This window comes from Chamaea fasciata, unplaced genomic scaffold (genome assembly GCF_029207755.1).
Source record: "Chamaea fasciata isolate MVZ Bird 193981 ecotype frontalis unplaced genomic scaffold, bChaFas1.0.hap1 SCAF_27, whole genome shotgun sequence".
Lineage (NCBI taxonomy): Eukaryota > Metazoa > Chordata > Aves > Passeriformes > Sylviidae > Chamaea > Chamaea fasciata.
In genome coordinates, this window is record NW_027094112.1 from 1,210,997 (window position 1) to 1,232,338 (window position 21,342).

Below are 21,342 nucleotides of genomic sequence, written 5' to 3' on the forward strand. Positions count from 1 at the left end.
TGGGAAGAGCTAAATGAGGGCAAAGCAGAGCAAATGAAACTCCCCAGCAGGGCAGGGATCCCCACTGAGAAAGGGCAAAGTTCACAGGAACTGATGGGCCCCAAACCTTCCCTTCCTGACGCAACAGAGATCTTAACTACCCTCCTTCATCTCAAAAAGGACATGGAGAACTGGGAGAGGCTAAAAGGGCAAAACCCATCCCCTGCTGACGGACTGCCCCGGGAGGATGGGCCAACGAACTCAGCTTCCCCAGGGCAGGAAAGAAATGCACAGGGATGATGGCAAAAGAAGTGGAGATGATGTAGTGGAAGACAAAGAGAACTGTGTTCTGCCATTTAAAAATTAGGAGGTGAGAGGTGTAATCTAAAATGGAAAAGGGAGGAGGGAGGCAAGCAGGGAGGAAGGAGTTCTTCACTTGAATATTTGAGCTGTGGAATTCTTTGTCGATTTGAAAACTAAGACCACGCAAAAAAAAAAAAACTTATTAAGGAGACCAGGAGGTTCCTGGGCTGCAGGTCCCTGGAGAAAGGGAGCATGTACAGTTAACAGTACACATCTGTCCATATGGGGCTCTCACTTGGGCATTCACCACTGTCCAGTGTCTTGGGAGACACAACATCAGGTGGACTGGAACAGACCTTCTGATACTCTTCCTTTCACAACCAGTTTGTTGAGATTGATGCTCTCCACAACTTGAAGATTGAGGCATTCATAGACTGTCTGTCACTGCACTTGATCCTTCCAAAGTATAATATCAACAGAAAAGAAATGGAACTTGGAGAGGTTGAGGATACAAATGGTGATGTTGGGAAAGGCCACCAGAACAGCTGGCACATCTGCACATCCAGATTGGCATTCGACAAACCCAAGGAGGACACCCCAGGCTCCAGGAACACAACATTGTGCCACAAATTCTGCTGGTGGAAGTGTTCACCAGCATTCCCTGGGCTCATTTGGCCTTCCCCAGGACAAGGGCGCCGGCAGCGCGGAGTACACAAAGTAGGACACGACTATTTAGGGCACCACAGCCCCCTAGAGCTTCTCCACATGGAGCCTGTGTGCAGCAGGCTCTGCAGGGAGCAGTGGAGCATGAACTGGGCTGAGGGACGAGAGCTGCTCCCAACACACGCGCTTTAACTCTTCGGGAGCAGCTCCTGTCTGTGTGGAACTTCACAGGATCTGCATGGAACCACTGCAGTCTGCAAAGGCAGGGCACGAGATGGAATCAAGCCCTTTGTTTTAATCCAAGTTAGAAGAGCTGGCTCAGAAGGCTCAGGCTTCCCACAGCAGTTCTGAGTGGGACTGAGGAAGAGCTCTGAGGTGCTGGGACGTCTGCAGAGATGCCACGGGGAGAAAAAATAATAATTATGCTGAGAGGTTTATGGGTCAGTGTTTTCGAGGCTCTATTGATTTAACTAGAAATTAGTAAGCCAGGCAGATCCATCAGCCCCTCCATATACATTATTTATAGCAGGATTCCTTGTCTCCCTCTTAGCCTGTGCAGGCAGTTTCTGACAACGCCACCTCCTGCTGAGGAACGCTGCAGCTGGCAATGCTGCCCTTTAATGTCTCCTTGCTGGGAGGGGACTCCTGAAGGCAAAGACTCGAGCAGATTTTATTTTTAAATGTTCATTTTATAGCCTCCCAAAGCACCTCCTGAAATTCCATCCCCTTCTGCCACTGTACTAAAGGACCACCTGCTCCCTCTGTGGCACAGCCCCTTCCCCTGGGCAGATGTGGGAGCAAAGACAGAACAGAAACCAAACTCCTCTCTCCACATCCACTGACCAGCCAGCCCCAGAAACTGGACCACTCCCCCAGCACCCCACTGCAGAGGATCCCAGACTCCAGCCCACGAGTACTAGCACTGAAGGAAGCAGTTTGCATTCAAACAGAAACCCAGGCCAGGCCTCACACTTGTTTTCAGGTGGGTTTTCTCACAGTGTTCCATGTCACTGCTTGGGCACATGAAATCTGGGTCAACACTGGAATCAAGCTCCCTGTCCCCCTCCCTGAGCTCGGGTGCACGTGGCAGGTGAGACATCAGGTGTGCTGCAGCAAAAGGGCATTTAAGGAAAGCAACATCTGGGAGAAAAAAGTGGTACTGGTTTACTTTCCTCCTGGCCTCTTCTCAGACAGCCCCAGCCAGATCTATTGTTTATCCCAGGCCTCCCGGAGGCAGCCTTTAGCACATATCTTACACAACCAGGCTAATTTGGTATTTCTGACCTACATAAAATATTGTGATGGGGTGGGAGGGAGCAGGGGGAAGCTGCACTCTGAGCCATACATTTCAGACAATGTTTCTGAGTAGAGAGACACCAATAAACTAAAGGCCCTTATTTGATTACTCAGTGTGAAAGATTCTCAGATTAATCAGGCTGGTGACCATTTTGCAATCTGCTGCCAAGTGAGGAATAAATGAAGCCTTTTAATTCGCCCATTGTAGCCCAGACAAAGCCAGGCGAGGGGCCTGGGTGCTCTGAGGTGCAGTGGGAGACGAGCACGTTCTGCAGCCAATGACGATGAAAAAAGCCCAAATCACAGCGCTGTAATAATGCAGGAGTGTGAATAATTTCACTGTCACTATGTATTAGAGCAGCCTGGGAAGAACAACACGTGGGCCGAGTCGGCGCATCGATTGGTTCCAGATGACATCATGGTATGTCAAGGCACGAGCTCAGGCTCCTTTTATCCCGGAATAAAAGGGATGAGGCACTGGATGTGCTGGAGCTCCCTCTGCCGGGCTCCTCTGCGCCCGGAGCTGCTCCGGGCTCCTCATCTCACACTCAGTTGCAGTGATTCCAGCCACCCCTAAGCCCCTTTTCCTCACTCCATTCCACCTCAGGACGTGCGGAAGGGATGGCAGAGCACAGCAGGTTCTGTGGGTTACCTTCCTGCTGGAGAAGTGTGCGTGCTTCCCCAGTTTGCTGTTGAGGGCCTCGAGGAACATCTCATCTGTGACTTTCCCCACGTTCATGCAGGCATCGTCCAGAATGGCAATGATCCCTTTGTGCTGCTGCTCCACCAGGTCCACGATAACCTGGTTGTTGAAGTAATCAATCTGCAGGAAACAAAGGACAGGGGTGCTGGTGACCTTGGCTGCAGAAATGGGAGGGTACCAGTGCTGGTCATAGCAGCCAGGGTGACAGCGAGGAGCAATCAGCTCTGAGTGTGCACATCTCTGATTCCTGATAAAGCAGGCTGCTCTCCTACACTGAACAGCAAAGAAAGTGATTTTTCAAACCTGTCAGATACATCTCAAGACCTCTGCTGCAGAATGCCCTTTAAAATGTCTTTTAAAATTCAGCTGAGTGCAGTCACCACAGTGACACTGCACATCCTGTCCTTGGCATTCTGAAGAGAGTAGAACAGGAGAAGTCAAGATTTTTACGTGTTACTATCAACAACTAGAAAAATCCATAAGCACTCAGCACAAAAACGCAGTTACGTGTGTGTCATCACAGAGGTGCCACAATAGGTTTCATCTCAGTCCTGGAGTCCCTTATTTTCCCAAGGAGACACGTGGTGAGGTGACTGGGGAGCTCCTGCTCCAGCCTGATCCCAGGCCTGGCAGGAACACGGATGTCCCAACGACTGGAGCGTGCATGTGCAGCAACTTCAGATCTGGGACTTGTGCTGCTACACTGACCTCGCACCGACCTCTCCCTCCCCTGCCAAAGCACTCACATGCTTCCAGGGAATTCCCTCTCGCTGGTACTCCTCCTGCTCCTGCTTTAGAACCAGTTGAATGAAGAGCTGCTGCAGCTTTTCGTTGCAGTAATTAATGCAGAATTGTTCAAAACTGCAAAAAACATGAGAAGAAAAGGTGATGAGTGTCCTAGGAAAGTCAAGGGCACAACACTGGGCTTTAGAAGGTGGTTCACCTGTTATTGTCAAATATCTCGAAGCCATAGATGTCCAGGACCCCGATGACTGTGTTCTTGCCATGCACTGTGGTGTCGTAGTTCTTCACCTCGATGACATCGTTGATGTGTGTCACAATCCAGCAGAAGAGACGCTCGTAAATGGCCTGCAGGGAACACAGACTGAGGGCTCCTGCCTGTACCTGCCTCAGCTCTTCCCAGGAAATTCAACACAGCTCACTCCAGGCCTCCACCAAAGCTGCAGGTCGTGTTCTGCTGAAAATCAGCAGCTACTGACTGCAGAAAATATTCTATGGAAGTATTTCTTTTCTTTCTTCCAAAACTCATTTATCCCAAGTAGAAATCCCAGTGAGGTCACTGGGTGCAGCAGTTCCCTAATTTGATTCCAGTCAGCTTTTCAGCTGCCTAACAAGTACCATTCCTAAGAATTATTTAACAATAGTGAAGAGCAAGAGAGAGATCAGTCACAGAAACCCAACAACTGAACACAATGACAGGAAAATAATCCTGTTCACCTTTCACAAAGATCATGTTCTGTAGGCAGAGGTGTCTTCAAAGTCTTCATGTTCAAAATGTGCTGTGAAGCTGGATAAATACATGATCTCAGGAAAAGAAGTCAAGTTAATAATCAGTGACCTTCATCACTTCATCCATTCCTCCCTTACAATTTGATTTCTTAGCAGAGGAGGAACAATTGTCAATCCTGCCACCAGCACTCACTTTTCCCGTGGAAGGTGACCCTGCCCATGGCAGGGGGTTGGAACAAGATAGTCTTTAAAGTCCCTTCAACCCAAACCATTCTATAATTCTTAAAAAAAAAAATTAAAAAATAACACTTTGTGTTTTCAACCTGAATTCTAGATGTTACAGCTCCACTCTCCGCTCTTTGAATTTAACTTCAAAATGAAGTTGAGGATCCCATTTCACAGCAAATCCCTCCCTGTATAACCAATCTGCAGGTGCCAGCCCAGCCTGCAGCCCGTCCCCTCCTCGGTGTGCCTGGCACTGCTGGCTGTGCGAGTGGATCCCTGCTGGAAGGTGCTAGGGAGGTGCCACAGACCCCTACAGAACTCAGGAGCACGTAGGTTCAGAGAGAAATCTGCAGGATGCACAGCAAGCCCTGTGCTCATTGACCCACCCAGGAATCCTCCTGGGACTGAGCACTGCAAAACATGCGTTCTGGCAGCAAAGGCTCCCTTGGGCACGGCCGTTCTTTGCCGCACACCTCAACCCACGGGCCAAGGCAGCAGAGAAGTGTCTGGGTGGGTGTGACACACCTGGGCACAGGAAGGCGACTGAACTGACCTTGGCGAAGGCGTCTCTGCCGTAGGTGGCCTCCTGCTCCGTGTGCTGTTTGTCGATGACGTCCCTGCCCGTGGCCACCGTCCGGAACAGCAGCGCCTTCTCCACCAGCTCGGCCTTGGTGGACAGGAGGTCAGCGATGACCGACACCACCTTGCTGTTCTCGATGATGGGAGTGTCTCCATCCACAGAGAACTTCAGGTTCCCCTGCAATCAGCAGCATTTCTCCGTCTGCCCTTTACTAACAGGGATCAGCACACCCCAAGTCCATCCATTTTCTACCTGCTATTCCAGGCTGGAAATCTCCTGCCACACTGGAAGGTGAGTCGTGCATATCCACACCCTCAAACCTCCAACGTCAGTGGCAGCAGCAAAGGCTTTCTCAAAGCAAAGCATTCCTGCTCAGTGTTCAGCTCAGCTTTTGGGACGAACGACTTCCCGAGGTTCAATCAAACACCATCCCAGGATTCAGAGTCCAGGGACAGGGAATTGCACCATGTATGCAAAGGCTGGATGTAGCATTTCTCTTCACTGCAGTTCACCATGAAACCACTGGCTGCAGTTCCCCTGACAGTGCTGCTGCCACAGAGGGAATGGGAATGACATGGGGAAGCTGAGAGGTCAGTGCCAGTGAGACTGGACCGGCAGCACCCCAGCACCACAGCTCTGCTCCTGGGAACCTTCTGTGCCAGGATTAAGCAGTGGCACCCCTTGGTGATCCACAGCAGAGGGTTGTCCCCCAGCCTGCCTGCATGGCCCCACTCTGCTCTGGCTCTCTTCCTTCCCAGAACTGCCATCCCAAGGACAAGGAGCTGGAACAAAGTTGTTCTTTGGCATGCTCCTCCTGCCCACCTCTTTCCCCAGGGAACCACGAGAGCTGAGCTACAGAGACATTGTGCAGGGAAGGAGGCTCTGTGGCTTCCAGGAAGATCCACGAGAAGGAAGGATCTCCTTAGCCTCAGAATACAAAGATCTAAGAGGTCTCCTGTGTTTCCTGTGCTCAGCCCTCACCATGAAGTGAAGCAGAATCACTGTGGTGAAGAAGACTGTGAGGCCACAAAGAGACAGAAGCTCCCTATCCCCTCACTGCCAAACCCCAACAGTTCCTTCTTCAGAACGTTCAACAGCTCCCAGTACTCAGTGCTGTGCCTGTTTTGGGATCTGGAACATGCAGGAATACATGTGATCATCACTGCAGTGCCCTGCTCCAGCAAGGACCTTCCCTGACCACTGGAGCCGTGAACTGGACACACTTCCCTGCCACCAGAGCTTCCAAGGGCTTCAGCTGCAGGAAAATCAGAGCTGCTGGCTGTACAAGCCGTCCTGAGGAACAGCCCAGGGACAGGTTCAGGGATGGATTTCCATGGGCAGGGAGCTTACCAGGTGCAGAATGGCTGCCACGATTTTGTAGACAGTCTGGATCTCCTCCTGCTTGAAGCCAATCACCTTCATGGCATCAGCGACAGCCTTGAACTCAGCCCCATCATTGATGGAACACTGAGGGGAGAGAGAAGTTTGGGATGGGGGGTTTAATGGAAGTCAGCTGTGAGGATGCAAGGATTTCACAAGCCCATGGGAAACAGATGCCCTTTGATGTTTCTTAGAGGCAAGACACTGTCATGAGGTTTCCCAGGTTATTCCAATGCCATCTTGCATGCTTGGACACTGAACCCTGCATTGCACACACATATTCTGGCAGCAGGAGACACAGAAATCCACCACAGCACAATAAATTTCCCAGTGGAATTTGCTGAGAAAGAGTTCATTAAAAAATCCCAGAAGAACAGGGACAATCTATGCAGTCACAGACCCTCTGAGCAGAGGCTGCAGAACACCAGCAGGAAATCTCTGTTCTCCACCTCTCTCAAGATCAGCCTCTCCCTCCCTCCCTCCCTGCAGCCTCCTGGGTTTCTTTTCAATGCACATTTTTCTCTCTCATGGAAGAATCATCTGCCATGGGAGAAGGTCTCTGGGTTTTTGTACCCAAGTGCATCTCACAAAAGCACCTAGGGAACCAAGGAGCCTTTGGTCTGGACCCTGCTTCAAAGGGACAACACCAGGGACAACTCCAGGTGTATCTGAAGTATTCAGGATCTTGTTGTCTAAAACTTTATGGGTTTGCTCCCTTCTTTCCTACTCAGAGTTCCTCCTTGAGGACAAGTCAGACATGAAGACTCAGCGCTTCAGTAACTCAAAGATCCTGATGGAAAAAAATGAGTCCTTCTGGCTTTTTGCTCCAGAAGGCAGTTTAAGGTACCCATTATGGAGCATGGAATTTCTGCCACTCATAATGGGTCAAATATCCACACCTGCGTTTATCATTGGAACATTTTATGGCTGTTTCTAAGCAGACACATAGAGCATGCACAGGTACATTTGTATATTTTAAGCAGCATAGAGGTATACCTTTTCTATGATTCTAAGTACACTCATGCTTTATCTTGTAGTGCCAGGAACTTCATTACAAACAGCACACCAGTGTCACCTTTCCATATTCATCCCCACTGATCTCAACTTCTCCTAGCTCAGCAGTGCTTGGAGCATTCCCAGCGGCACTTCCAATGTTAAGCTGTCCCTGGGTCCCTCAGACCCCTCACCTTGAGCTGTGCCCCAGGGCAGATGTAGCTGTAGGCTGATGGATCCTTCTGGAGGTGCAGGGAACGCAGGAGCTGCTCAGAACCTCCCTGCAGGAGCTGCGTGAAGAGAGTTTTAAGAAATGGTGACTGAAAAATATAAAATCCTTCTTTTTTTCTGTCTCTTATTCACCTGCTTGACAAGCAAAATAATGAGAATATTACTTACTGCTGCAGTATCTGGAGCACAATGTGCAAGATGCAGGGCCTGCACTGGTGCAGGGCTCTGCCACCGCAAATCACTGTCCTTTATAGTAACCACTGTATAAAAACCAGCCTGAATCCCTCACACACCTGGTCACACCTGTGCCAGGCCACAGCTGTGCCTTGGCAAAGCACACTGCCCACACAGAGACTTTTCCTCCTGGAAATGACACATCCGTGAGGAAAGTGTTAACATGCCATCGGGGAGTACTGAAAAAGTGGGAAAAAAATAAACAAACCTCCCCCTCCCTCAGTGCAGAATCAAGGTTACACTAATTGGCTGACCATATCCCCCAAAGGACACACAGGGAACCACCACACAATGTGGAAGACATTAAAGAACATCCAAAAAACCAAAAAAAAGTCAACTTGGTGTCATAAAATTACTTCCATATGGCCTAAAGGCCTCAAGAGAAAATAGAGGGATTAGACTTGCTACAAATAAAACAGTGAGTCAAAGTCCAATGTCCTACCATATTTGTTTAGTCAGCCTCCCTTTAAGTTTAGAAATGTGTTAATATGGGACTGGAGGACAGCAAACAATCCATCTTCCCAGGCTCCCTCCCAGCCCAGGCCCCCGCAGAGAACTGAAGAGCCCAAGATCACCCAAGATGCTGCAAAAGGGAATTCTCTGCAAAACACATGAGAGGGTGAAAGCCCTGAGTGCCCTGCCCAAAGTGTCTGGGAAACTGGGGACAAGTCACTGCTCCAGCAAAGGAACACAAACCTGGTAGAAGGAGTGGAAGCTTCGTTCCCCAGGCTGCTGCACAATCACACGGGACTGGGGGAACAAAGCACAGAGCTGGGTGTTAGTGGGACATCAGCACCTCCCCTCAGACACCCACATCACCAGGACACCCCAAACCCATCCCATCCCAGACTCAGGCTCTTGGGAACACCATCACACACGTGTGACCCCGGAGCTTGATGTCTACAGTCAAAAGCACCAGCTTGTGTAACAGCTGCAATGTCCTACTTCCACCCAGGAATCCCACGTGGGAACCACAGGGTTGCTTTCATGGAAGAGTCAAATAAAACATCACTTTAGTTTTAGAATGATTTCATCACTGGAAATGAAAACCATGACTCTGTGACTACAAATAAATGCTCAGGGCCTGGTGGTCACCACTCCTACACCCCCAGGACAGGCTGCCCACAGCAGCCAGCTGTACAAGGGGATGCGCTGCTCTGACACAAGGGCCTTGTTTTAGGGAGCTGTAGCTTCATTCCAGAGTAAAACAGCACAAGAAAGGGTTAAATGCAGCAGACATTCAGTCAACAATGAACGTGTCCTTATTTTATGCTACAAGTTTGAACTATGAAGAGTGATGAGGAACAAAGCTGTGTTGGTGGGGTTGAGGTTGGATCTCAGGGAAAGGTTGTTCCCCCAGAGGGTGCTGGGCACTGCCCAGGTTCCCCAGGGAATGGTCCCAGCCCGAGGCTGCCAGAGCTCCAGGAGTGTTTGGACAGCGCTGCCAGGGATGCCCAGGGTGGGGTTGTTGGGGCGTCTGTGCAGGGCCAGGGGTGGGACTGGGTGATCCTGGTAGGTCCCTTCCAGCCCGGGATATTCCATGATTTGATGTGTTCCTGCTGCAAAGTCACTGTCTGTTACCACTTGTACTTGGGCCAGAGTCTCCACTGCTTTCAAATGGAAACAAATTTAACTTGGGAGAAGTCAAGAATATGAAATATACAATCAGGATAAATAAATCATCAGGATTTAAGTCACTGCAGCTGCAGTCCCAGTCCTCTTTTTACATCAAAGTATCCCAAGTTAAATGTTTGGGTTTGTTGTTTTGTTTTTTAAAATAAAGTGTTTATTCTGAAAATAGACTTCAGGGAAATAACGGGAGAAGTAAAAAAGAAACACAAACAAAAAAGGGTGTTGGCAGATGTGGTCAAACACATAATCAAAGCCAGACGTGTCTCACACAGCAGAACTGTTAATGGTTCACGCCTGAGTTCTCCAGTTTTGCATATTCCAATGTTTTCAGACACCACTTAATGACACGAAAAAAATAATTATGCTCAGGATCACTCAGAATATATAAAAACAATGCTACCAACAGCTCACCCAAGGCTTTGGCGTCATTCCAAAATAACACTTCTCAAGCACACTTGCTCCCTACAGCCTTGGAGATCTTCTCCAGGGGGAGCTCAGTGCAGGAATTACAAAGCAGGAGCTGTGCAGAGGGTAAATTGTATCCAAAAGAAAAACTGAGATTAAACTTCACACACCCACACACGAAAAATCCTTTGGGTAACACAGCTCCATTGCTGGCGAGCTCTGGAAGTCGTGGTGCTCCAGGAGCAAGGTGCTGCCAGCACTGCAGTGCCTTTCCTGACTCCTGAGAGAAAATTAAGCTCTGGATTTATTTTCCATGCCCTCATACCTCACCTGCTGTACATGTTTGAACGGAAAACTTTCTACTGGCAAACCCTAGACTGCAAAAGTAACTCCAGCAAAGGTTGTAACCGCGGAAGGGAGAGTGCCTTACCTTTTCCAGCAGGTAATTATTGATGTGCCCACCTATGGGGTCTCCCTTGAAATCAAAGTTGATGTCCATGTATTTTCCAAACCGGCTGGAATTGTCGTTGCGGTTTGTTTTGGCGTTGCCAAAGGCCTCCAACACACAGTTGGATTTCAGTAGGATGTTCTTCACTCTGCAGCAGGGATGGATGGATTGAAAAGGGAGCAGGATAAGACTTCGACACTCACACCACGGGATTTTTTTTTTCACAGCCATTTCTCAGAAAAATTCAATGACAGCAGTGATGCTCTTTGATGGCAGATTTGGGCAGATGTGGATGACATCAGCAATCCCATGGGAAATCAGCTGGGAGCTGTCAGCAACGCTCCTCAGAGGAAGCAAATGCTCTTTGGTACAAAGACCAGACCCCCACCCTGAAATCAGCATCAGAAATTCAGTTTCTATACACATTTGATTTCTGAAACCAATTTTCTAAACCCTTTTTCAAGTAATTTTCAGAAGTTCATTCGGGGTAGGTTTAAAAGTCTGTTTCTGCAGAAATCCACATTCTTTGCTCTAAAACTTCTACTCCAGGACAGAGAAGGACATTTTGCAATTCAGAATCATGTGATCCTGGAAGGTCATGGAATACACTCCTTGCATTCCACATGGTGTGTTCTAGCCCACCCAAATTTCAGGCAATTTGCCCCAGGAAAAGCAATTTAGAATCATTTAGGTTGGCAAAGACCTCTAAGATCATTGAGTCCTGCCATTAGATGGTTGATACTGGCTGGATGAGAACTCTAGATGCTGTTTTGATTATGAAAGTTTGAACTTTCAAAATAAACTTTTCAATGTGGTTTCAGCAAGTAATACTGCAAAATTCCCAAAGTACCAGCAGTACCTGAAAAAGTTAAGTATCAATCAGCATGTACAAGAGACCATCTGATAAAGTGGATCTACAGAGCCCACAGAAAGAGATCCACAAGCAGGAGAATTTCCCTTCTTTTCCAGCCCAGGCCTTACCTCTCCACCTCAGCCCTCTGCCCAGGGTTGGTGATGGCTGCTATGTACTGCATTATGTATTTACTGGCCTCAGTTTTCCCAGCCCCGCTTTCACCTGGGGGCAGAAACACCACGGTGACCACACAGACTTTAAAAAGCAAAACAAATCATTGGACAGAAGACCTCAATTCTACCCCAACAGTGCCTGGGCGGTTTGATTTTTTTTCTTTTTAAAGCAATCTTTGTGTGCACTTGGGACGTTTTCTAAACACAGCCATAACCCTGCCCGGCTGCTGCTGCTGCTGGGCTGACTTTGAGCAATTGTGCTGTGAGATTCCACAGGTCGGGAAAAGGGCTGGCACACAGAGGATCAAAGGAATATTGTTAGAGGAGAAAGCCCGGCCTGCAGCAGCACAAGGGGCCACTGTTCAGCACCCCAGCCCGGGGCTCTCTCCTTTCAGAGCTGCCCGAGCACGGGGACATCAAGGAAACAAAGTGCCAGGATCCAGCCAGGGTTCACTCTGGTACCAGCCCTGCTCCCACTGCGGGAGCCATGGCCTTTCCAGGGGAGCAGGGAACAAGCAGCGGACAGTCAGGGCAGCGGCAAAAATCAGCAACTCCTGAGGAGAGTCGAGTCCAGCTCTGCTGATCCCAATCTCTCCTGATCGCAGCTCTCCTGAGCCCAGGTCATTCTCTGGAGCAGACACAGGGCTTCTGCTCACATTATCCCTCTGCAGGCACAGATCCAGCTCCTGGCTGGCACCAGCTCTTGAATGAGATAAGAAATAATTGTGCCGGTCTCCACGTATGGATTCAAATGCAAATGAGCAGCTTTAAGATTAATGAAGTTTCTTTTATAAAACGCTGTCATTAGCCAAACCATTATTCTCCTTCCGCCTGGAATTTCACACAGATCAAGTGCTCATCACCATGCAGAGCCCTCCCAGCCTACCTGAGATGACAATGCAGGTGTCTTTGGATCGTCTCTTCATGGCTTTGTAAGCAGCATCAGCGATGGCAAAGAGGTGGGGAGGCCTCTCGTAGAGCTCCCTGCCCCGGTACTGCTCGATGGTGTCCCGCCCGTAGATGTTCAAGTTCTTGTAAGGATTCATGGAAACAACCACCTCCCCGATAAAGGTGTAAATCCGGCCCTTCTCGAACCTGTGCAGAGGAGACAAAAGGCAGAGATCAGACAAATGCAGAGGTTCAGGACTGCCCAGACCAGGGGCTGAACTCTTCCATCCATCACCCTATGGAAAGAGGACAATAAAACCCTGGCTCTGGACATGCCCCGAGCACGGATGGCACAGCAGCAGAGACCTGAGGGTACAACGACAACGACCCAGGGCTGGCCTGCAGTTCCACCACCTACAAAGGCCATTTTATCTCTCTTTCACTTCCAGATTCGTGCTGTGGAATTTACAGTTTCTACAACTGACAGGAAGTGAACACGAGAGTGAGGAGCAAATCTAACCCGCTTCCTGAAGGGGATGTACAGGCAAAATCTTTTTTCACATTCTGTAGTTGCCCGTGGCCCAGCTCGGGCCAGAGGAGCAGAAGTTCTGAAGCCCTCACTGAGAGGTCTAATCACTCTTGAAAGGAAACAAAGACAGCAGCCCAGGAGGGAATTGCAGCCTCTCAGCTCTAGCAATGAGTCCTTTTGCTGGAAGGCACTTTGGTATCATCACAGCTGCCACACCAGAGAGGAAAAATTTTTAAGAATGTGTGCAAACAACCCTAAACTACATTCTGATCCATACCTGGCTCTTCAATTTTTTCTGGAAACAAGACAGAAAATAACTTAAAGTTAGTTTAAAAAAAAAAAAGTTTAAGTTAGAGGATGTTTCCAAACAAACGCCCATTTTATTGAAAGTTACCTATGAGGAGAACTCAGAGTAATTCCAGATTAATGGCTGAGGAATTCACACAGCATTTGCTTGTCAGGAGGAGAAAGGACAACAGGTTTAGGGATCAATACACAAACCCTGGATTTATAGAGCCAATCCCCGTGTGCAGCTGTATTTAAACCTCAAGACGTTAGATGGCACCAGAACCCCTCCATAGAGCCCGGGAGCCTCGAATCCTGACGGACTCCGGCACAAACTCCAGCATTATTTTATTGAATTTATTACCACCCCCATGTGGTGACAGCCCTAACATTTTCTATTGTTCATTTGAGAATCTTCTGCAGCATCTCGGCAGCGTCAGTTTTTAGCAGGTGTAATAAAACTCAAGAAATATCATCCAGCAACCAGCATTCCACCTTCTAGAAGTGTTGGTGCCTCCCACTCCAGCTTCCTCCTAGAACACTGCACTGGGAAGACACAAGACTTGCAAAACATCCTCCTGTTCCTACATCACTTTGAACTGAAAGTGTCCTGATACACATTTCCCTAAACAATAATGAGCTTAAAATGCAAAGATATTTTACATTTTTGAGATATATGCTGTTTGAAAGGTACCAGTAATGTTTGAGAAAAGATAAGATCAACATAATTAGCAATACCAATACGCCTAATTTTAATTTTTTGCTAGATCCTGAACAGATAGAAGTGCAAAGGGATCGGATACCAGGCTGGGAGCCCATGAGGGACTCTGCATCCACAGAGGAGAGCTTGAAAAAACAAACCCACACAACACTGTTGGTATTAAGGAGATCAAGTCACACCGGGACATCAACATGTAATGGAAACCACAAGGACATCACAACGAGCAGAATCATTTCCCCTTTCTGGAGATGGACACCCGAAAAAGGGGAGTTACCCAATGGAGAACACCGAGCCTGCTCTCCCAAGGCCCTGCCCAGCAGCACAGAACTGCTGCTCAAGGCACTGCTGATGCTGAAAATAAAGATCCAGCAGACTGTGGATGAGGTTTTAAGCCCCATGAGCAGCTGGAGGGTTCATGGCCACAGAGAGGGTGAGGGGGGTTGTTTGGGCTGAGGAGAAATAAAGAAATAAAGGCCATTCCTGCTGCAGTGTCGTGCCAAGCCACCATCACAGCACCCAATACTCTGACCTCTTCCTTAAGTAATGAATTATGTAAACTTGCATTACCAGAGCCCAGTTTAAGTTTCCTCCCGTGACAGTTCAGTGTCCCTGAGTGAATCATAGAATGAGGGAATGTCCCGAGTGGGAAAAAACCCCAGGGATCACCCAGTCCCACCCCTGGCCTGCCCAGACATCCCAACAATCCCACCCTGGGCATCCCTGGCAGCGCTGTCCAAAGGCTCCTGGAGCTCTGGCAGCCTCGGGCTGGGACCATTCCCTGGGGAACCTGGGCAGTGCCCAGCACCCTCGGCCTCCAAGCAGAACCTTCAGATCTGGCCCTGCCAGCCTGTCCCTGCAGAGCCCCCGCTCCAGAGGGGTTCCAGCTGGGATGCTGGCACAGGCAGCAGGCTCACATCCTGCCTGCCATTTCCCCACAGCTCAGCTCAGATGGCAGATCCCACACTGGGCCTCCAAGCCAAGTTCTGAAAGGTTTCACTGGGCTCTGATAAGCTGTGTCTTCAGCTCTGTGGCAAAAGGCAGATGGAGATGAGGGGGAAGAAGGATCTGTCTCCAGGCTTGACAAAAGGGCACCACTCCAGCCTGCCTTTGGGGATAGAGTTTCTGAACAAGTGACGCCCCCATTTACAGTTCAGTTCATTTTTCTCTACTTCCGAGCACCAGAGTTCAAACTGCAGAGCTGTGCTCAGATGTTCCCACCAGGAGCTCCAGCTCCTCGCCCTTCGTTGCTGATAAAGCCCCTTTTCATCCCTGAGCGTGGCTCAGCACAGCAGCAGGCCAAGAACAGCAGGGCCTCTCTGGCTGCACAGCTCTGCTGGGAGAGCTGCGTTTGCCTTGCCCATGGAGAGCTCAGGAAAGCTTAAGAAAACAACCCACGAAGGCAGTGCAAATGGGGAGCTTTGAGCTGTGTTAAACCCACGATTCCTCTGCAGGGGAACGTCACAGAACAAGACCACTGATCCATTTGGTGCTTTTCACAGCCAGCACAGGCATTTTAGTGCTGAGGTGTAACACGCAGAACTGGGGTTTCCTTACTCAAAGCAACAACAATGAAGTTCCTTGAACAAAAAAAGTTCCTTAACAAAAGTCACCCCAGGGTCCGCTCTGGGGGCGACACCCCTATGCTCAAACCTTGCTTCGTATCCCGTGGAAGTAACATCAGCTTGTGCTGCAACAAAACATTTCCCTGCAATAGTTCCCTTTCAATCATTTTGGTATCAATGTCACAGAATCCTGGAATATCCTGAGCTGGAAGGGAACCCCAGGATCACCCAGTCCCACCCCTGGGCCTGCACAGACTCCCCAACAACCCACCCTGGGCATCCCTGGCAGCGCTGTCCAAACGCTCCTGGAGCTCTGGCAGCCTCGGGCTGGGACCATTCCCTGGGGAGCCTGGGCAGTGCCCAGCACCCTCTGGGGGAACAACCTTCCCCTGACACCCAACCAAATCTCTCTGACATAACTCCAGCCATTCACTGTCCCTGTCACAGGGAGCAGAGTTTGGAGTTGCCCCTGGGGAGGAGCGGCAGCCCCACTGAGTCTCCCCTCAGTCCCCTCTCTCCAATAGCTCAGCAGCCAAAAAGCAATTCACAGTATTTAATCCTTGTGGGTTATTTTGAGAAGGAACATCACAACTCTTTCATGAGAAGTTTTTATTACCTCATTAAAACATCAATTGATAATGAGAAAATAAAAACCAGTGAGTCACAGAATATAAATCATTTTAAGGGAGACAAATTCTTCTCTAGGAAAAAAGTCCACTAAGGCAAGAAAAAAGCTTTTACTTTGTTTTGTAGTTTTTATTTTTAGGGAAAGGAGTTGAAAAAAACAAAGTACCTTAAAGTCCAGACAAGGTATATTCACATGCAGTTGCTCCTGGAAAATACACTGCAGAAATGGGAACACTGAAGCAGAAATCTCCACCACCAGAGAGCACTCACATTTAGGATTTCCCCCACCTGACAAAAACTCCAGTCAAAAATAAAACTTCTTACCGAGGAAATGATGCAACTTCAAATGCACTCAGTACAAATAAAGAAAAGTTAGTTGGCAAGACTTGGAAGCCACACTCCCAAACAACATCTGCAGGACCTGCAGGACGGGACCGTTGCACAAAGACACCCCACCAGGCCACCCGCTCCAGGCCACCCGCTCCGGCACTCACATCAGACAGGGAATTCCTAATTAATCACTGACATGTAACTCCTCTGCTCCACAAGCCAAAGAGCCCTGGGGGGAGCACTGCCAGCCCTGAGCTGGGCAAACGGCTCCTCACTAACCCACTCTGCCCCTCCATGCCCATCTGTCCAACATTCAGACACAGCTTCTGCTGGAGAAACACGGCCACTCGCCGGTTTGCTGCTCCTTTAGGAGAGCCGAAGTGTAGGAATTGGTATTCTGCATCATTTTCTACTGGAAAAAGCCTTTCTCCGGTCCTGAACTGCTCCGTTCTCAGCTCTGCTCATACACTGGCAGCACATTCTGCTTTACAGGCACACCAAAGCTTTACCCATTAGCAGCTGCGCCCTGAAGCTCCGTGGGCTCAGCCCTTCCTGATGCTCCACAGGCCCCCCAGGACAGACCCTGCTCAGTCACAGACACCCATTGAGACGGGCTTTCAGTTTGGCTGTGCAGCAGTGCCTTAAAAGACAGGAAATGTTAAGGAAAAGCAAATAATTCAGGACAGAATCCAGAGTGGTACAGCAGCCTCGGCTGTGCTAGTCAGCAGCAAAGCTAGTCCCACTGAAGATTAAGAGAATCAAAACTGATGGCTTCAAACTATACCCTATTTCCAGCTTATTTGTGAACTCCAAAGCACAAAGCAAAATACTGAGTACGAGCACACAGCTTTTTCTTCCTCCTCTGTGCTTGGGAAGAATGATCCAGGAGCTGCACACCTCTAGAATGTGGAGCAGGGACAATTTCTTTTCCCCTTGTAAAAACCCCACGTGGTTTGGGTTACTCCCCCAAATGGGGTAACAAGGCTCAGTTATTTTTTTCCATTAAATATATACATTAAAAATCCATGACTGCAGGCTTTGAGTCCATTCTCTTCGCAAACCTGCACGGAGACATTTAATTAAAACCTGTGTTCACGACGGGCAAAGGATGGGCCTTTAGAATGTGCTCACTAAGGAAGGGAATTTAAGCAGACTTCTGGCAGTGAAACCATATTTACCTGGTTTGTAAGTGCAAGAATGAGTAGCCTGTACTCACCCAAGGGAACAACCCCGTTCTCCTCGTGCTTTGGGAAGTGAGTGACATTCCTAAAGCAAAGTTCACGCTGTGCCTCAGGTACTTGGGCCTTTGCTGTGTGATACCAGGTCTCTCTGCTGAGAGTTCAGTGCTGCTTAAAGACTTTATTTTATGTAAATCTCAAAATGAACTCAGCTGTCAAGCAGGACTTCAAGTCTTTCAGTAAATTGTTCACAAAGTGTCTCACAGCAGATCAGCCTCTCACAAGAGCAGTCAGATAAACAGGATTTGCGCTGGCAGAACTATGGCTAAAATATTCCTGCTGCTCTTGGAAAAACAGACCAAAAAACTGTCCAGTCAGTATAACCTCCCTGCACCAGGAAAACGATCCAAGTCTGTCCTGATCATGAATATGCATGTCTACAGTATTCAAAATAAGCATGTCTACAAGGCTCTGATCCACCCTGAGGGCCAGAAAAACTGCAATTAAATTCGTGTCGGGTGCAGGTGAGGTTTTTGCTTGCAGCTGGCTTGCATGGACTTGGTGTTCAGATGCTGCCAGTTGAACAAAATAGGAAATGCCATTTGGAATGTGTTCTGCACCACTCCTTTCCTGTATGGAGGAAGCAGACAGGGCAGGGTGAGGAATACTCCATTCATCTGCAGCCTCCAGCCAGCTTGGAAATTAGGTTAAAAGAGTTCTTTGTAATGATGTCACCTTTTTCTAAATAAAATTAGCAAACTACGAGTGACCACTGCCACATCTTCCTCAACAAACCAAGGTTCCAGCAACTTGTCTGTAATTTGATGGGACTGATTCAGCTCCAACCCAGCTGACCCTTGAGTCATCCACCAGCTCTGCAAACCCACTGGGTAAGGTCAGGGGAAGGAAAATGGGAGATGGATGATAAGCCAGTCCTAATGAACACTGAAAAAAGTCTGAAACTAGGAGATGTAGGACCAGGAATAATATTAAAATCCCTCTCCTTAAGTACAAAATGCTAACCTTGCGTTGAAAAAATGCCAAACCACTAAACACAGGAGTCACTGAACTTTCATTTCTATTTGCGTCAGACGTCCGAGCTCCCTCTGCAGCAGGGGAGCCCTGCACACTCCTTTCCCAGCTCTGGAGCACAGCAGAAGGCACAAACAGACTCCAGATGGATAAGGAGTCAAAGGGAAGTTCTTTGAAAAGCCTCCACACAATGCTTTGTGGTTTATTCCAACCCTCACAAGGGAGGAAGTCGCTGCCAGCACAGGTAAGGGAAGCAGTTTGCTCCCTGCGTGTGGAGCAGTAAAACACTCCCAGTTTCCACGTGAAAATCTGCCTGGGACATGGGAAAGTCTGAGTGCAGTAAGCACAATGCTGTGCTCTGGGCAGGACAGTGCCCTGAGCGCTGTCCTGAGGGGGAATTGTCCTGGGAGCCCAGATCTAACCAGGAAGGGGCAGAACAGGCTTGGGAGAGCAGCAAACAAGAGGCTGCCATCTGCCCAGAATCTCTAGCTTTTTATCTGCCAAATAAAAGCACATAACCTCTAAAGGGACAGTAAAAAGCAAAAGAAAGCTCAGCAGTCAGGTAGGTTCTCCTCTCTGCTCCCATCACACCCTGAGCCAGCTGGAGCACTGAGCCTGTCATGCAGAGGAACTCATTGAAATGAGACTCACAAAACTACTGAGGAGGAGGAAAAAGTGGAAGTGATCACCTATAAATCCCTGGGGAGATGAGAATCACCCTGCCAGGCAGCCGGAAGAAAATATTAAACACAACACAGGCCCGTACAAAGGGAAAATGGGAATGGAGGACCCTGGCCAACACAGGCTGGAGACTGTTCAGTGGAAGCTGCAGAGCAGATCAGTGGCAGCTGCAAGGACCAGGGAGCCCTGATGGATATGGCTGAGCTTATTTTATGGATGTGTTTAGAGGATTTGGCCTCCTGCACTGACCAACAACTGACTTCATGATCCGTTATGTTCCTTCCACTCTGATGTTACAGCACTCAGCTACTTTAAAAGGACATTTTACCTCCATTCACCTCCTCTTTCCAAACCCCATGTCCATATTAACTGCAAGCTGCCACATCACGGTTATCCCAGCCTCCAATGTTGGGAATTCAGCTTTGCACGTTGGACTGTACACCCTTGTGTTAAAGGATTTGCGACCTTCAGGCATTTCAGGGGACAAAACTGCAAAAACACCTGCCCAAAAGGCAAACACCAGGGCACTGCCTGCTGGATGGATAGATTTGCACCATGAGGAAGATCCTGACTGATTCCCTCAGCTTGGTTCAGTGGGGTGTGAATTCTGCAGCTGTGGCTTTGTCCCAGTGGTGTCCAGGCAAGCTGATGCTTCTAAATAACCTTCTTGTGAAGGATGCTGGGAGGGCTATAAAATTCTTCAAACCAGCAGAAAGAGCCAGAAACATGCATAAAAACAAAGTCCATGACTGAGTCCCTATCCCTTGCTCCCAACTCTCCGGTAACTCAGGAAACAACGACCATTCACAAATAACATCACCTGAAACTGCATCAGCCCCTGTACTGATGATTTACAACCTTATTTTCTAAGCCATGCTCTAACACATACCTGGTGTGGCACTTCCCCAGCTCTGTCCACACTCTGGCTGAACTGGGGAAGGAGTGTTTGGTTTTAAACTATCTGGTTTAGAGGGGATGAAGGGGAAACCCAGACAGGTCTTCAGCTGCAGTAAGAACCAAGCTGTAGAGAAAGGGAGGGACAAGCCATGGCGGGCAGGTGAAGGAGGAATGGATTTGTGTGGTGGGGAGGGCACCGCATGAAGCCGTGGACAGATTCAGCCCCTTCTCCTCCTGTTGTCCCTCGAGCCCTTGGAGCGTTGCTCAATTAACAGAACCTTGTAATAACTACACCCCTTCTCACTCCACAAGCCCAAGTGCCAAGGTACAGTCGCAGGATTCCACATGTTTTTGGAAATGCCTGGAGACTCCTTTAGCAGTCAGCTGGCTGGGAGCTGCTGATGTTCAGCTGCTTCATTGTTCTGCTGGGAAGGAATATTCTGATTTGTTAAGCTCGTGGCCACTGCTGATCCGTGGATGCTACTGGAGCCCCTGAATGCAGCATTGTTTGGGACAGGGCTCAGAAAACTCAAGAATCATCTTGCAGCATTAAGATACAGAAGCCCATCTGCCAGCACTCCAAAAGAATGGCTCCGTGCTCTGGTAACGTTACATTTAAAATAAAACTAGGTGCCTTATTTATACAAACACAGGCCACACAAACTAGGCAAAAATAATAATGCAAAACATGCAAATAATGACTCATGCTTCTGCACTGTGGCTTCCTTTGGAGTTGTTACAGTGATCTGCACCATGGCACCCCAAAACAAACAGTGACACTCCTTACACAGGCCTGTGTGTAGCCTGGCTGTGACACCGGGCTGTGAGTGGCACTGGGCTGTGACACTGGGATGTCGCACTGGGCTGTGACACTGGGATGTCACACTGGCTGTGACACTGGGATGTCACACTGGGCTTCTCCAGGCACCCCGGCTTCTACAGCACGTGGTGGTGACTCAGCTCCGTGGTCTGGCCCACAAGCTGTCCCAGCCCTTCCAGTGCCAGCCAAGGGCTCTGCTGGACAAACCACGGAGTCTCCAAGCA

At 48.9% G+C, this 21,342-nt stretch overlaps 1 protein-coding gene across 1 annotated transcript in view; it reads right to left on the reverse strand.

Moving 5' to 3' along the window:
- The window catches only part of MYO1D (myosin ID), a 157,558-nt gene that overhangs the window by 109,395 nt on the left and 26,821 nt on the right, over positions 1-21,342 (reverse strand). Inside the window, exons 2-11 of the mRNA XM_066205256.1 lie at positions 12,455-12,663; positions 11,524-11,617; positions 10,525-10,690; positions 8,754-8,807; positions 7,787-7,882; positions 6,570-6,686; positions 5,193-5,396; positions 3,888-4,033; positions 3,691-3,805; positions 2,894-3,064 (exon numbers count right to left, since the gene is read on the reverse strand). Of these exons, the coding sequence (XP_066061353.1) occupies positions 2,894-3,064; positions 3,691-3,805; positions 3,888-4,033; positions 5,193-5,396; positions 6,570-6,686; positions 7,787-7,882; positions 8,754-8,807; positions 10,525-10,690; positions 11,524-11,617; positions 12,455-12,663 (1,372 nt within the window). The remainder of the gene's footprint in view (positions 1-2,893; positions 3,065-3,690; positions 3,806-3,887; positions 4,034-5,192; positions 5,397-6,569; positions 6,687-7,786; positions 7,883-8,753; positions 8,808-10,524; positions 10,691-11,523; positions 11,618-12,454; positions 12,664-21,342) is intronic.